This window comes from Alnus glutinosa, chromosome 5, assembly GCF_958979055.1.
Source record: "Alnus glutinosa chromosome 5, dhAlnGlut1.1, whole genome shotgun sequence".
Lineage (NCBI taxonomy): Eukaryota > Viridiplantae > Streptophyta > Magnoliopsida > Fagales > Betulaceae > Alnus > Alnus glutinosa.
Genome location: NC_084890.1, coordinates 3,939,594 through 3,955,129, shown reverse-complemented (window position 1 = coordinate 3,955,129; position 15,536 = coordinate 3,939,594). Strand labels below are relative to the sequence as shown.

General features: G+C 33.0%; 1 protein-coding gene and 1 long non-coding RNA gene across 2 annotated transcripts; both read right to left on the bottom strand.

Moving 5' to 3' along the window:
• Positions 1-7,656: 7,656 nt before the first annotated feature.
• LOC133868065 (uncharacterized) lies at positions 7,657-8,462 on the bottom strand. The gene is made up of 2 exons (XR_009900280.1): positions 8,305-8,462; positions 7,657-8,145 (listed from the first exon to the last, which is right to left on the bottom strand). It is a non-coding gene; the product is annotated as an uncharacterized LOC133868065 (long non-coding RNA).
• Positions 8,463-8,989: 527 nt separating this feature from the next.
• Positions 8,990-9,733, bottom strand: LOC133868275 (cysteine-rich receptor-like protein kinase 10; the record flags this gene model as incomplete). The annotated part of the gene is made up of 3 exons (XM_062305087.1): positions 8,990-9,253; positions 9,363-9,484; positions 9,616-9,733. Coding segments are annotated over 3 exons (489 nt in total), but the record flags the coding sequence as incomplete, so codon positions are not given.
• Positions 9,734-15,536: the final 5,803 nt, after the last annotated feature.

Genomic DNA, 15,536 nt, shown 5'->3' with positions numbered 1-15,536 from the left:
AATCCTGATAGAAGGTATTCTCTTAATGTTTTAAGACACTACATGAGGAGCACAAAGTTTATATATTATATAAATTAAGAAATGCTAGAGGTTCTTATAGCGTTTTTCTGGAGTCTTTCTATGCTGACATGACATCCTTTTTTTTTTTTTTTTTTTTTAAAAAAAAACTACATATTAAATCGAAAATACATATTAAAGTACAGTCACGTTTGTTTAGTTAAATCAATTGTAATTAATAGTATCGTGTGATATTGTTACAGACCTATTGAAACTAATTGTTTTTTTTTTTTTCTTTTAGGTCTCTCGTTTAGGTGATGTAAATTGACTATTTGATTTGAGTTTCGGTTATACATTTATTTATTTGAATTGTTTTATTTGATAAAATTAAACATGGCCAAATGAATTTAATTCCTAAGTGACTAATTAATCAAAAATGATTGGTCTTAGAAAATTATTTCCTAAGGGTTTAAGCAATTAAAGAGTTTTGGACTCTTGAAATTTACCCAGAATACCCAGAATTTAATTCCCAAGTGACTAATTAATCAAAAATGATTGGTCTTAGAAAATTATTTCCTAAGGGTTTAAGTAATTAAAGAGTTTTGGACTCTTGAAATTTACCCAGAATATCCACTATTCTAAAGACAAAGCTAGTTACAAAGCACTCATATTCACATACCTTCGATGCAGTAGCCATACCTTTAATTCTGACACGTAACCCAACGTGAGCACCTCCCAACCATGTTTCCTACTTGAAGAGGTCTTCAATAGACTCCTTTAACTTAGGGCTCCTCTCTAGGTTAGACTCATAAAGTGATCAAATCACACACAAATACCCTAAGAGAGCTAATAAATATTTTTGTTTCTGCCTAAACATCCTCTCTTGGTACACAGGAATTCAATACCGAATTCTCTAAATAATACAAGCCTAAAGACCTCTATATACAGGTTTCAGAAAACCTAATACTGATAGAAGTCGTAAACTGTACTAGGCGGCGTCTGGACAACAAGCAGCAAGCGACTTCTTTTCACGAGGTCAGACGCGTTTCTTCAATAAATCTAGTCTTCTTGTTTGGACGGTGTTACCCTGGCGTCCGGGCAGTTGCTTGCCTCTGTTCCACTGTTTGTCGCCATCACAATCTCGCTCGGACTCTTCATCAAACAGGTGCTCTCGGGTCTAGTTGTCCGCTGGGCTGTCTAGACGCTTGTGTGAACAGGTATTCTTTGTGGCTGGTGTCTGCTGACATGTTTGGACACTTCATTAAGTACTGATGAGCGTCCGGACGCTTCCTCTAGCCATCTAGACGGTAATTAGGGAACCAACTTGCTTAACTGTAATTCGCACAAAATCTTCTGGATCAACCGAAAATTGCATTCTTCATGCTGTTGACACTGACATTGCCATATTAAGGCTTTTTTTAAGTTGTGAAAGTAATTCTGAATATCTGGAAGACTCTGGAATATTTCGACATCCTTGTTTTGGTCCAACAGACTTACGTCAAGTGATTTTGTCAACCAGAATGTAGCCAATTATAAAATACTAACACAAGTATATAAATAAAGGACCATAGTGAAGCATAAATGATACATTGATTGATTAATAGAATTCATCAATTCGTAAATCGAAAAACTGCAACTCAAATTTCATAAATATTTTTGTGAAAGGCACAAGAACATGCAAAGATTATTGTGAGAAATATTCAACTAAAAATATTTGGTTTTCTTAAGTTTATGCTTCTATCTATTCTATTGATTTGAGAATAGTTTGTGAGTCCATACGCATAGTCATAATCAGTCATCAAAGAGAATATATAAAAGTTTAATCAAGAACACCAAGAACGTCAAGAACGTCTTCTAAATCATTCAACATGCAAGGAAAATCTCAGTCGTAGTTATATAGCCCTATATGCATAGAAGAAACCGAATTTGATTGTAAGTATTGCGAAATTGAGTACTTGTTTTATCTGGCTTTTTCTTTTATCTTAAAGCAAAATTTTTACTGGAATAGATTTTCGCTGCGTGTACTTTTTATATGCATGATCTCTAACAGTTATAAATAACTGGTAACATCCTAGGGAGGAGTAGCCGGTTAGGAGTTTGAGGGGTAGGCGAAGGCCGTTAATAACCACTAATCGCATACTCTTACATATATCAAAATATATATACATATATAATAATAATAATAATAATAATAATAATAAATAAAAGAAGAAGAAGAAAAAAAAAAAAAAAAAAAAAAAAGAAAGAAAGAAAGAGAGAAAAGAACATATACCCTCGTTAAACTACAACCAATTGTCAATGTACTCATAAACTACCAATTGTATCAATGTCCCCCAATGACAAAAATAACATTCATAAAATTATGTACATTCTTAAAATTATATAAAGAAAAATATATATTTTTTTAAAAGAATAAATTAAATATTTTTTTTTTAAAAAAAAAAAAAAGAATAAAAAAAGTATAAAAAAAAACAAGGTTTTTCATTTTGTTTTATATAATTTTGGTAACTCCTTGCATTCTTTCATTTTTGTCGTTTTATAATTTTTTTTTTCTTAAAAAAAAAAAAAATACAATCTTTCAAAAAAAAAAAATTGTTTGGATTTTTAGTTTTAGTTTTTTTTTTTCTTTCAAATTTATAAGAATACATTTATCTTATTGAAACTTTTGTAGGGTTATTTTTGTCTTTTTGTTGGCTTTAGGAGGATATGGACATTTTTTTTGTAATTTATGAGACACATTGACAATTGAGTAGTAGTAGTTTAAGGAGGGCATATGTACTTTCCCTATAAAAATAGAGATATATTATTTGCGCAAGTCTTACATAACAATTCACAACAATGCTGATGTGGAAGAGAGAAATAAGTGATGCACTATGCTTCATTTTGAAATAATAATAATAATAAAAAAATAAAAATATTTTACAATAGAATTGTTGTGTAAAAGTTGCGCAAATAACATATCTCATAAAATTATATATGTATAATTACCATTTGGCGTCATTACAAATTAAGGCTCTAGCTATAAACTATACTCGTAAATCTTTTCAAAATTGTAATGTTAGAAGAAAGTTCTTTTCTTTTCTTTTTTTTTTTGTCTTCTTAAAATTATTATTAAATCTGTAATATATCATTATTGAATTATGATTTAGTAATAATGTTGGCTGGTAATCCCTCGAGCCTTTCTCCTTCCAAAACTATTAATTCATGCCAGTTTTTTTCCGGCAACGACCTGAAGTGTTTTTAGGGATAGATTTTTTGACCGATTCAAATTCATAGAGCTTTCTTCCATGCATGGTTGCTTGACCAGCTAACTTGGTCTTAAATCTTAATGACGTATAAGGACGGACGGACGGACAGACAGACAAGTATTCAAGTTTGCTTGACTACCTTGGTTGACTGAGATATGATATTTGTGTTTTCAAGGAGTAGGTCAATTAATTGGGTTAAGACTACGCATCATAAAGTAGAAGTTACTAATTCAAATCCTCTTTTTCCTCCTCTTACGTGGACATGTCTTAAAAAAAAGAAAAGATATTTGCACCTTTTCTTTTTATACTGTTTTTACATTTTATTGTTAAATTTATGAGACCATCTTAAGTTATGCAAATTTAATAATAAATTTAATAGTTAATTTTTTTTTTTTTTTTTTTTTGCTCCTTGTGATTTATTTTGTATCGCAAATGGTATCTCGTTTATGGTTAAAAACAAAGATGGTACTTTCATCCAACTTCCGGCCAAAAATTGACAGAAGTCGTACTACAAAAAATGTTGCATTTCGCCACGTGGCTACAGTTTACGTGCCCGAATCCCATGTGGCCGCATGGCCACGTGCCTGAAAGCCACATGGCTAACTATTGTAATCTTAAAAAAAATTACAATTTTTTTTTTTTCACATGGGAGAAAATAATCCAACACGTGGCATTTTCGGCGACCTGCCTATTGCATGCGGCATGTCACTAATATATTAAATATATAATACATTTATATATTGATGCATACTTATTTAAATAATATATTTGTATTAAAAATATTCAGAATGATATACCTCTCAATGTCTATTTTTTTACCAGAAGTTAGTTACCAAATGATGTGTAGTTTACATATGAAATAAATCATTTAAAAAATAAATACAACTTTTAATTAATACTACGTACATATTTTAGTATATTCTATGGTTTGAACCCTAACCCTAGTTTAGTATTTATATAGCATGCATATATACATATGGCTAGAGTTTACATTTGTGTAATATATACATATATACATGAAAAATATATACTTGTTTTAATTAATAATATATACATAATTAATAGTATATATACATAATGTATATATACTATAAATTATTAAAGCACTAACCTTAGTTTAGTGCTATATATAGTATATATATGTAAGGTTAGGGTTGTGTACTACACATATAAAATGTATACTTCTTCAAAAAATATAACAATTTTCAATATATTTATACTATATACATAAACTGCAGTTGTGCTTGTCTGGTACGCATAAGAAAGTGAATGCACAAGTTCCTAAGTATCATCTACAGAAAAGCCAACCTCGTCAAATAGAACATGGTAATGCGTTGGCCTTGTGGTCCCGATCATTCCAGCATACCTTACAAAGATATAAATTTGCATGCCTCTATCATTTGATCCAGTTCAATGTTCAAAACTTGATCGAGTTGGGACTCGTTCACTCCAACCCCTTAAACGTTATTTGTCACAACCTCAAATCTCATAATGTTGATTTTCAAATTTTTTCAAATTGCAAGCACATAAATTGGCACATATGCAAATTTTTATTGCCTTACAAATTGAGGACAATCTCTCAATTCATTGTGTGATCCATATGATTAAGAGTTAATTTCACGATAACGTAAACAAACTTCACCGAATCACCCTCTAATAAACATACCGGGAGTACCCCACATTTAAGAACAAAAGGTGTTCACTTGAAGGACTCAAAGTGGACCAAGTGGTAGGCTGCATGACTACTTATTATTAAATCTGTAATATATCATTATTGAATTATGTTTTAATAATAATGTTGGCCGGTAATCCCTCGGGCATTTCTCCTTCCAAAACTATTAATTCATGCCAGTTTTTTTCCGGCAACGACCTGAAGTGTTTTTAGGGATAGATTTTTTGACCGATTCAAATTCATAGAGCTTTCTTCCATGCACGGTTGCTTGACTAGCTAACTTGGCCTTAAATCTTAATGACGTATAAAGACGGAAGGAAGGACGGACAGACGGACAAGCATTCAAGTTTGCTTGACTAACTTGGTTGACTGAGATATGATATTTGCACTTATTCCTTTTTCTTTTTCTTTTTTTCTTTTTTTCTTTTTTTTTTTCTTTTTAATACTTTTTTAACATTTTATTTTTAAATTTATTATTAAATTTATGGAACCATCTTAAGTTATACATATTTAATAATAAATTTAAGAGTTAAAATATTTTATTTTTTTGTTCTCTGTGATTTATTTCATATTGTAAATGGTATCTCGTTTATGGTTAAAAACGAATATGGTACTTTCGTCCAACTTCCGTTCAAAAATTGACGGAAGTCCGATCCACGTCAACACCTTTAAGAAAGTGACATGTGTCCTATACTTAAAATAAAAATTAAACTAAAAATAATAAAACTTATTACAAAATTAATTTTAAACCCCCCCCCCCCCCTCCCCCCCCCCGTTTAGCCCATGCCCGATTAAGGTGGTTCGGCCAACCAAAAAAAAAAAAACAAGAACATTTAGGGTTTGGCCTTTGTCAGACCAAACGGGGGTAGCTCAAGGCTCTTGGGGTGGTTTCGACCACCTCCATTTTGCTTTTTGGGGGTGGTTCAGCCACCCTTAATTTTTAAACGGAAGTTGGACAAATGTATAATCTCCGTCTTTAACCATAAACGAAGTATCATCTACGATACAAAATGAACCACAGGCCTAGGGCACTACAAATTTTTTTTTTTCCCTGACAAGTATTTAGTGACGTGTCAAGAGGTTTGACACGTCATTAAATTTTAGTGACATATGATTTGTGGCACTAATCAGTTCGTCACTACTAAAAATTTAGTAATATGCCGATATATGACACATCGCTAAATTAGAGTTTCATATGGATCGTTAATGTTGAATGCTATGTTCAGTAATAAAGGATTGTTGATTTTGTAATAGCTTTTATAAAAACTTATATTGGGTGGAGAATATAAATAAATGTAAAGTACTATGTGAGATTGTGCTATATAAATGATTATGAATCTCACTATTTTTTATTTTTTTTTGTTAACCCAAAGCCTTCCCATTCTTTAAACTCTATAACTCCACTCGATATCCTATCCAAGCTTTTCATATGATTCATCTTCTTCTTGAACCATTAACTTTTCGACAAGCTGCTGCTAAACCAGAGTGGTGTGCTGCATTGAGCAGTGAATACAGTGCTTTAATGAATAATCAGACTTGGACTTTCTGTCCACAACCTAGTAATCATAATGTGATGAGAAATAAATGGGTATCTAAAGTTGAAGAAAAACCTGGTGGAAGTATAGATAGATACAAAGCCCAATTAGTTGCCAAGGCGTTTGATTAGAAAGTGGAAGTGACTGCTATGAGACCTTTAGTTGAGTTACCAAATCAGCAACAATCCCCATAGTACGTTCTCGTTTTTGTAGTTAACTTTAACCAGCGCATATGTCAATTGGATACCTTGATGAAGAAGCGTATATGGAAAATTCTTAAGGCTTATCGCTTCTGAAAGGATTAGGGGCATGCTAGTAGGCCCAGAGGTGATCGTCTATCAGGACCCTTATTTGGATTTGATTAAGCTGGTATGAATAAATAAATTCAATCATTTAATTATATTTTAAAACTTCAAAACCGACATTGAGACAAGAATAAATAATAATAAAAAGTTCCACACTGCACAAGCGTCGTAGCCAAAAAAAACAAAAAAAAGAGCAGATGTTCAATTTTTATTACAAAATTCGTTACAAATTGAGGTGACGGATGATAATTAGTGAAATAATTAATGTTAGACTTGTCAATATTATAACTAACCTTAAGCTACGTATCTCCTAAAAGTGATTGGTTTTTTCCCTAAAGCAGCCCAATCCCACGTTACAGCACTACAATGAAAATTCCTCAATAAATTTGTACATGCTGTTAAAGTTTTCATGATTGGAGTCCTGCGGATTTTCACACCGTTTCTAGGGTTCATCAGTGCCTGAATTCGATGACGTGCGGTCATGGGGAGTTATCCTGCAGCCCTCTCCTCACACTGCCACACTCCTTGCAATTCAGCAACTGGGTGTTTTTTTTTTTTTTTCCCTAATATTCCAATTTCTCAAATACTGTGCCAGATCTGAAGATTGCTCTGTTTCTTACAGATGAGGCTTCTATCTCTGCAACCTTTACCTCCGCCTTGCAGCAAGTCGCAATACTTTGCAGCTTCATTTTCAGCTTCTCTCTGATCTTGAACGTTGCCAAGAAAATTTTTGTTTGGTTAAGAGGAAATCAGAACAGAGTACAAAAAATTGGCTTCAAACCAAAAATACTTCCAACGTTTGGTTCAGCCTCCTCAGGCTTTTTAAAATGATGACGTTTGGGTTAATAAGAACCCAAAACAATCATGGCCGTTCATAAAATTCCAGAATCTGAAGCCGGATTCAAATATATTTGTTTTCACTTCTGCATTTTATTAGGCACATCTACTTTTAAACGGGCGTCTATGTTTATATATGAATGTACATATGTTCGACCAAAGTTTAAATTCTAGGTAGCAAATAACACCAAGACAGACAACACCTCGCTTCCTCACACTATCGAGGGTGTATTTGGGTGATCGATGCGTCATCAACAGAATATGGAACTGATTGGGTTGTAGAATCATCATGCCCTGCTTCCTTTGTATTCATGTTCCTCTTTGCTTTTCTCCGAAACAAAAATGCCGGCTGCTGCGGCAACTGCAGGCTCACAGAGTGACTGTCGAGCATGAGAACAACTGTTGCCATTGTTGGTCGGCTGGCTGGATCCTCCTGAACACACAATAAGCCAATATGGATGCATCTAATGACTTCGTTTTTTGAAAATGAATCTCTCAATGTTGGATCCAACAGTTTCAAGGGGGTTTCCATTCTTCCACTGTTTCCATATCTGCAATAATTCATTAAACAATATTCAGAATCCTTATCTTTTCAACTTTTTCAGTAGTGATTGATTATTAGTATTTTTTTTTTCTCTTCAGCACTAGGGGGCGATTACATTGGCTTTCACAAAGTAAAGCAAAATTGAAATAATCTGATCCACACTCACAAAGCTTAAGAGGTCCTCATCATGTTCTGATTGGTAGAAACAATTGTTCATTTTACCACTGATAATCTCTAGAAGTAGGACGCCAAAGCTAAATACATCGGACTAAACAGAGAATCGTCCATGCATTGCATACTCTGGAGACATATAACTACTACAAACCAGAACCACATTGTAATAATTTTATATTAAAAAAAAAAAACCAAGAAGAAGTAACATTTTGGAAGCTCAAAGGCCAATTTATCTCCTAATAATTTCAGTTCAAACAGAACTCTCAAATTATCAAGGTTGCAACTTTTTCTTATCAGCAATTCTCATAATTAAGCTACTAGCTAGAAAAGAAATGAATATGTTGATTTAAACTATGAAAATACAGTTATGGTAATAAAAAACTTACTATGTTCCCACGATTCTACTTGTGTTTCCTTGGGTTTGATCCATTACAAATATCCTTGCCATGCCAAAATCTGAAATCTTTGGATTCATATTGCCGTCTAATAAAACATTGCTAGCTTTAAGATCACGATGTATAATTCTAAGCCAAGAATCTTCGTGAAGATAAAGAAGCCATCGAGCAATCCCTCCTATAATCTTGTAACAGGTTAACCAATCCAGTTGTCTTAGCCTTTCTGTGTCTGTATTTGTCAAAATTAAATATTCAACTTGAAAATAAATAAGTCTCAAATAGACCCAAAATGAAAAATTAATAAAGAAGTAGATATAAGTTTGGATTGGCCAAACCGAATAAAATGTAATCAAGGCTGCTGTTGGGCACATATTCATAAACGAGTATCTTTTCGTGTCCTTCCAAGCAAAATCCTAAGAGCCTTACTAGATTCTTATGTTGAAGCTTCGCAACCAACATAACCTCATTCTTAAATTCTTCTGCACCCTGCCCAGAGCTTTTGGATAGCCTCTTCACTGCTATTTCTTGTCCATTGTAAAGGGTTCCCTGAGAATATATTTGAAACAAGGTTATATAGAACATTCAATGAACACACACATGTATATGTGTATGTATTTGTAAATATAAATAAATTTCGTTGCTAACTATATTCTACCTTGTAAACCGTACCAAATCCTCCTTTTCCAATCTTGTTATCATCAGAGAAGTTGTTTGTGGCAGCTTCAATTGTACCCAAGTCAAATTGCAGGGACTCTACACATGTAATTTCAACCCCAACTACACAACAAAACAGTAAATATATTGAATTCTGATAATTCAAAAAATTATTATAGCCGAATGTTTAGCTGCAAGGAGATTAGAGATTAATTACATATGATGATCAACTAAAGCTATTCTTTTTTGTTTACCATTTTCTGCTAGGAATGTATTGTAAGTCTTCTTTGTTCTTCTACGCAGGAAGAAACAGCCAATGGAGAAAAGCACGACAGAACCGGCCAGCAATTGGGACAACAATGGCGATGATAATAATTAGAGACGACTTGCTTTTTCCTGCATCAACGATTAACATGCGTCATTGTGATTAATGAATGCATGAAATTATCTTTAACAAAAAAAAAAAAAAAAAAAAAAAAAATATGATTGTTCGTTGTGGGACTATATATATATATATATATATAACAGTAATTTTATTTTCCCACAATAGAGCTCAAACAATAATAATATCCATATGCTAGATGCAATAATAGTAAATATCTGGTAGGTACCGAAACATTAACCAGAAAAAATAGTTGAGAATTCAAAAGGCTTTGGCGTAGTTGGAAATTGAACAATGATTTTGACTTTTGGGATGGTCTAAGAGCATCTCCAACTATTCTAGGCTATATTAGCTATTCAAAATATATATTTGTTTTTAGCTATTAATTTTTCAATATAAACTCTAACAAATTCTTTATTAAACTTTCTACTTTCTTTAAACATTACTTTTCAATGTTTTAAAAATAAATATTAAAGTACAGATATCGAAATGACAAAACTCGATGGCTCAATTTTTACCCCCTCTCCAAAAAGTTCTTTTCTTTTTTCTTTTTTCTTTTTTTTTTTTTTTTTTTTTTTTTTTTTAATTTTTGAGTTTTTTCCCCAAACCCAAAATACACCCTTACATCTGTAAAAATAAATACGATCTTGTGATCTTTTTAAGGTTTCCTCTCTTCAAATTTTTTTTTTTTTTTTTTTTTTTTTTTTTTTTTTTAAGATCAAAAGAGGTGATTTGGGTCTTTGCAGCCAGAAGACCCAAACCACTGATTTTATCTATTAGAATATTGTCTGCCATTGCTTCTATTTTTAAACTTGTTATACATCAAATGGAAGTCAAAATTGTTTTATAAATAGTGAAGAGATTTATGTGGAGCAACCCAAGGGACTTGTAATCCCCGGTCAAGAACACAAAGTGTATAAATTGGTGAAATCTTTATTGGATTAAAGCAAGCTTATAAACAATGGCATGAAAAGTTTGACATGTGATTTTGTCTAATGCATATTTGATTAATGGTATAGGTAAATGCATAGCAAGTTTACAATAATGAATGAGTCATTATTTGTTTATATATATATATATTGGTGACTTGCTTATTTTTGAACTAGCATTAATGTTATGTTAAAGCTAAAAGAATTATTGCATCTAATTTTAATATAAAAGATATGGGTAAAGCCAATGTCATTTTGGACATTAAGGTTATTAGAGATAAAGATTGCACTATTTTATCTCAGACACATTATGTTGAAAAGATGTTTAAAATATTTGAGTACTTTAATCCACTTATATCACATCGTATAAAAAAAAAAAAAAAAAAAACACACTTAGTTAAGAATTATGGTAACGGTGTTTTGCAAGAAAAATATGCACAAGTCATTGGTAGCTTTATGTTTTGGCAAACTGTATATGCCATGATATTGTTTATATTGTGGTAGATTGAGTAGATATACTCAAAATCTTGGTGTTGAGCATTAGGATGCTATCAATAAATTGTTGAGATAATTAAAAAGCGTAATTAATTTTGGTTTGTCATATTGTGGTTATCCTACTATATTGAAAGGATATTGTGATGCTAACTTGATTTTTGAATCAGATGACACTACAAAAAATAAAAAAATAAAAATAAAAGAAAGAGGTGTTTTGAGCCCTTTTTTTTAAAGCCGTTTTAAGGCCTTAAAATTTTGAGCCCTTTTTTTTTTAGCCGTTTTCAAAATGGCTCAACATATAGCGTATTAAAATTTCGGTTTGATCCGTTTTGAACTAAAATGACTCTAATTTGAGTCGTTTTAATTAAAACGGGTCAAACCGGTTTAAGCCGCTTTTTAAAACGGCTCAAACCGATTTTTTTTTAAAAAAATAATAATAATTTTTTTAGAGCCGTTTTAGGGACCCTAAAACGATTCTAAATAAAAAATTTTACAAAAAAAAAAATAAAATTGAGTCGTTTTAGAGCCCCTTTTTCAGTACACTATACATCCAAACAAGAATCCCCTTAACCAGAAACAACACCAATGAGCTGGACTAAATGGCTACAATCAAATCGCCGGAAATCAGCTTTATCTTCTAAGCAATGGGCTATTATCATGGACATATAGCATAAACCAGGGACAATATCTTGGGAAAGTATTCCCTATAATCATTAAAGAAAATGAATACATTGTCCAATAACAAGATTTTTAACTCAAAAAACTATTCTAATTCAAACATCAACCTTCTGAAAATCCAGAACACTGACAGTCATACCAAACACCAAACGGAAAAACAGGGGAACCATTCAAAACCTAAGTCAGTTACAAAAAAATCTCGACTGAGTTTTTTTCCTCGTGCTCTTCTTCCTTCTTGGCCGAGCTCCTGGGCTAGTCACCATCGTTGGCGGCAACTCGGGCTTCGCTGTCTATAAATTAAACCCTCCTTCAAGCAAATTTCGCACCTCACTCACTGAACTGCTTCTCCTTCCTTCTCTTCTTTCTTCTCCTTTCTCCTTCTTTCCCGTTCCTTCCCTTGCTCTCTTTTCTGAGAGACACAGGGAGACTAAGCGAGAGAGTGAGAGATCGGGAGATTGGGAGAAATAGAAAAGGAACCAAGAGACCAAACCACTCCCTTTCTTCTCATTTTCACATTTTCTCCTTTTTCCTTCTTGTTCTTTCTTCTCCTTTCTCTCTTTTCTTCTTATTTGTTCCTTTTCCCTTCCTATTCACCGAACCCAGACAGAGGACGAGAGAGAGAACCAGAGAGACACAGAGAGAGAGAGAGTAAGAGAGTACCGATCATGAGAGAGAGATAGCCCGATAGGGAGAGAGAGTGATTCAGAGAGGAGAACCGAGAGAGGGAAACCGCCGGAGAGGAGGAACCCAGACCCGATTTCCGACGAGCAGAGGCGTGATTTCCGGTGGTTCTGGCCGGAAATCTGGCAACTTCCAGGGGAGATCTTCCTGTGAAATTTCCGATGAAGCCCAGAGATATTTTCCGGTGGAATCAGAAGTTTTTCCGGTGAATTTCTCCAGTGGATTTTCTGTATTGAGCGAAAATTCCCCTACGTAAGTGATTCTCATGATTTCTATTTGATTTCTTGTGGATTTCTGCTGGGTATTTGGATTTATTGTGTATTGACCCGATTGTATGTATTTTTGGGAAGAACCTGTGTGTGCGGATGATCGGCTTTGCCTCTGTTTTGGGTTCCCTGTCTTGGCCTGCCGTGTGTGTGTGCGTGTGTGGTATTATAGCCATTTGGTGTTTGGATATCATGACTAGACCAGGTTTAGGGGGGGGGAGTGTCTTCACTGATTTAGAGTGGGTGTTTGGAATATAATTTTGTGATATTGATTTTGGGTATTTGATTGATGATTTCAGTTGTGTATTTGGTGTAAAGATTTTGTTGTATTGATGAATGGCTTTTGGTTGGATTTTGGCGCTCTAGCTGTTTTGTGTGTGGTGTCTACCCACTTTCCCCTGTCTCGATTATGGTTTGTGTTTCCCCTGTTTTCGGTTGTGCTAGCATAATGGTTTTTGGTAGTTATCTTATTAGTGGTTTTTATCACAAGGAATTGTTATTTAAAGATAAAGGATTTTGAGTGTTAAAATAATATGAGTTTTAAATGATTTATGGAAGGTAAATATATATAAATAATTGTATCTATAAGTATACAGTAGGATTTATAAAACAATAAATGGATCTATGTAAATGAGTGATGATGTTAACACTCGGAGTACATTTATTGCAGATAATGAGCTAAGAGACTGCACAAAAGGGATGTAAGTATCTCTATACTTACTGAGGATGAAGTTGGTGGATTTTTCCTATAATATTGTGTTTACTGCTTTATTTATTTGTTTTCGCATGCGATTTTACATATTTTCTATTTTAACTAAAATGGTTAATAACAAAGTTGGTATGCAGCGGGGGGTGATGGCTGCCAATGGAACCTAATAAATAAACGGGTTAAGACCTTTGGCTCTTAGTCTGCTGAGACCTTTGGATTCTAGCAACAAACAAATAAACTTTAAGTGAGAGTTGGCTAATACAGCGGGGGGTGATGGTATTGCCAGTTGGGACCGTTGGCTCCAACAACACACTAATCCGGACCGTTGGTTTCATCACGAGAGAAGTGTAAAAGATAATAATTAAACTTTGCATATAAAACTGTCATATTACTGCTTTATAATTGTGTATATATTCAATTTATGTCTATGATTCGCGACATGGATTATATATTGTATATACATGTGATTATAAAGTCATATGCGTTATGTTGCATTTATTAAATAAATCAACATTTATATTACTATTGGAAACAACGGATTCACTTAGGGTATTTTGTGTTTTTGTTTCTATAAATATGTATATGTATATTATTGCAGGTTTTATAAATGATGGTTAGAGCTCAAGATGTTTTAAAGCTAAGGACACATAAATTGTAATTTGTTTGTAATCTTCTGTGTTTAAAACCTTTTATGTTGAGAAGATTGCTAATAATTTCCATATATTCTTTTGTGTCACTATTGACACCTATTTCCATGTATTTGTTCTAAGTATTTTATTTATGGATGTCTAGAAGTATTTTAGTTAAAAGCTCTGTCGTGTTATTTAATTCAAATACGTTGGATAATTATATTTTCCGCTACCAATTTATAACTCTGATGTTGTAGTAATGTCAAGTGAAAATTCAAAATTTTTACTTATGCTTTTTGCAAAAGCGGGGCGTTACAACTAGCAAGAAGGCTGATGAGTGAAACATCGAGGGGGATAGGACTAATACCCAAAGGATAGAACAACCTACATATAAGAGTGACATGTGTCCTTTAAACATGTGAGAATCATATGTTTTTTTATTAATACTATTAAGAAAGCATGTGAGAAGCACATACTATTAAAACATGTGTTTCTCACATGCCAAGGAACACATGTCAATCTTATATGTGAGTTGTATGAAATTTCCTACAAACTGGTTTGTAGGAAATTTTTGTCTATACCCAAATTATGACACTGTGATTGATACCCAACCTTTGTGATTAGAGATTCTATGAATGGGGTTTCATGGGAAACAAAGTTAAAAGTGATCATGGTGAGGTACTGTCATATTCTATGTTTATCCACTATCTTAAATGAGAAGATTAGTGAGGAGTCCATCCCTATGGTGTAAAACAGTACAAGATGTAGAGTGGCTAAGGATGAGCTTAAAACTTTTAATGGATCCATAGTCTCTACATGTTGGGATGAAGTATTCCTTGCACGCACTCTTGATAGATGTCACCTATGTGAGTGTGGAGGTGGTGCCATTTTCTACGAGACTTGGGTAGGTCTCTAGAGCGCTCATGAAACTTAGGGGCGTATGGCCTGTATAAGGCCCTAACCCGCTATAGAATAACCCAATTTTTTTGGAGAAAGTTATGTGGGTGATAAGTTTGGTCAACTTGTGAATTTGGTTAAAAGACTTTAACTCTACCACGATTCATTAAGTTCCCACTTATTTATCTTAGGTGCGGTTAAAACTTTCGGGTACCACATTGATGCATGCTTTCAATCTTCTTATATTTTAGTGTTGGTAACATGTGGAGATTGTTGTAATGTTACAAACATGGTTTCATTTGTTACTGTTTTCAAAAATATTTTGTTTAACATTAAGACATTGATGAGTTTTTATGAGAAAAACAAGAAAAAAGAAATCAACTTTAAATTAGTTTTTATGGCTTTACCGTTGGATTTTAACAAAGATTTTATGGCATTTGACAATATGACCAATAACAAATGCTTTTGACGTTATTACTGTTTGGTCATTAATATTTTTATGACCAAAT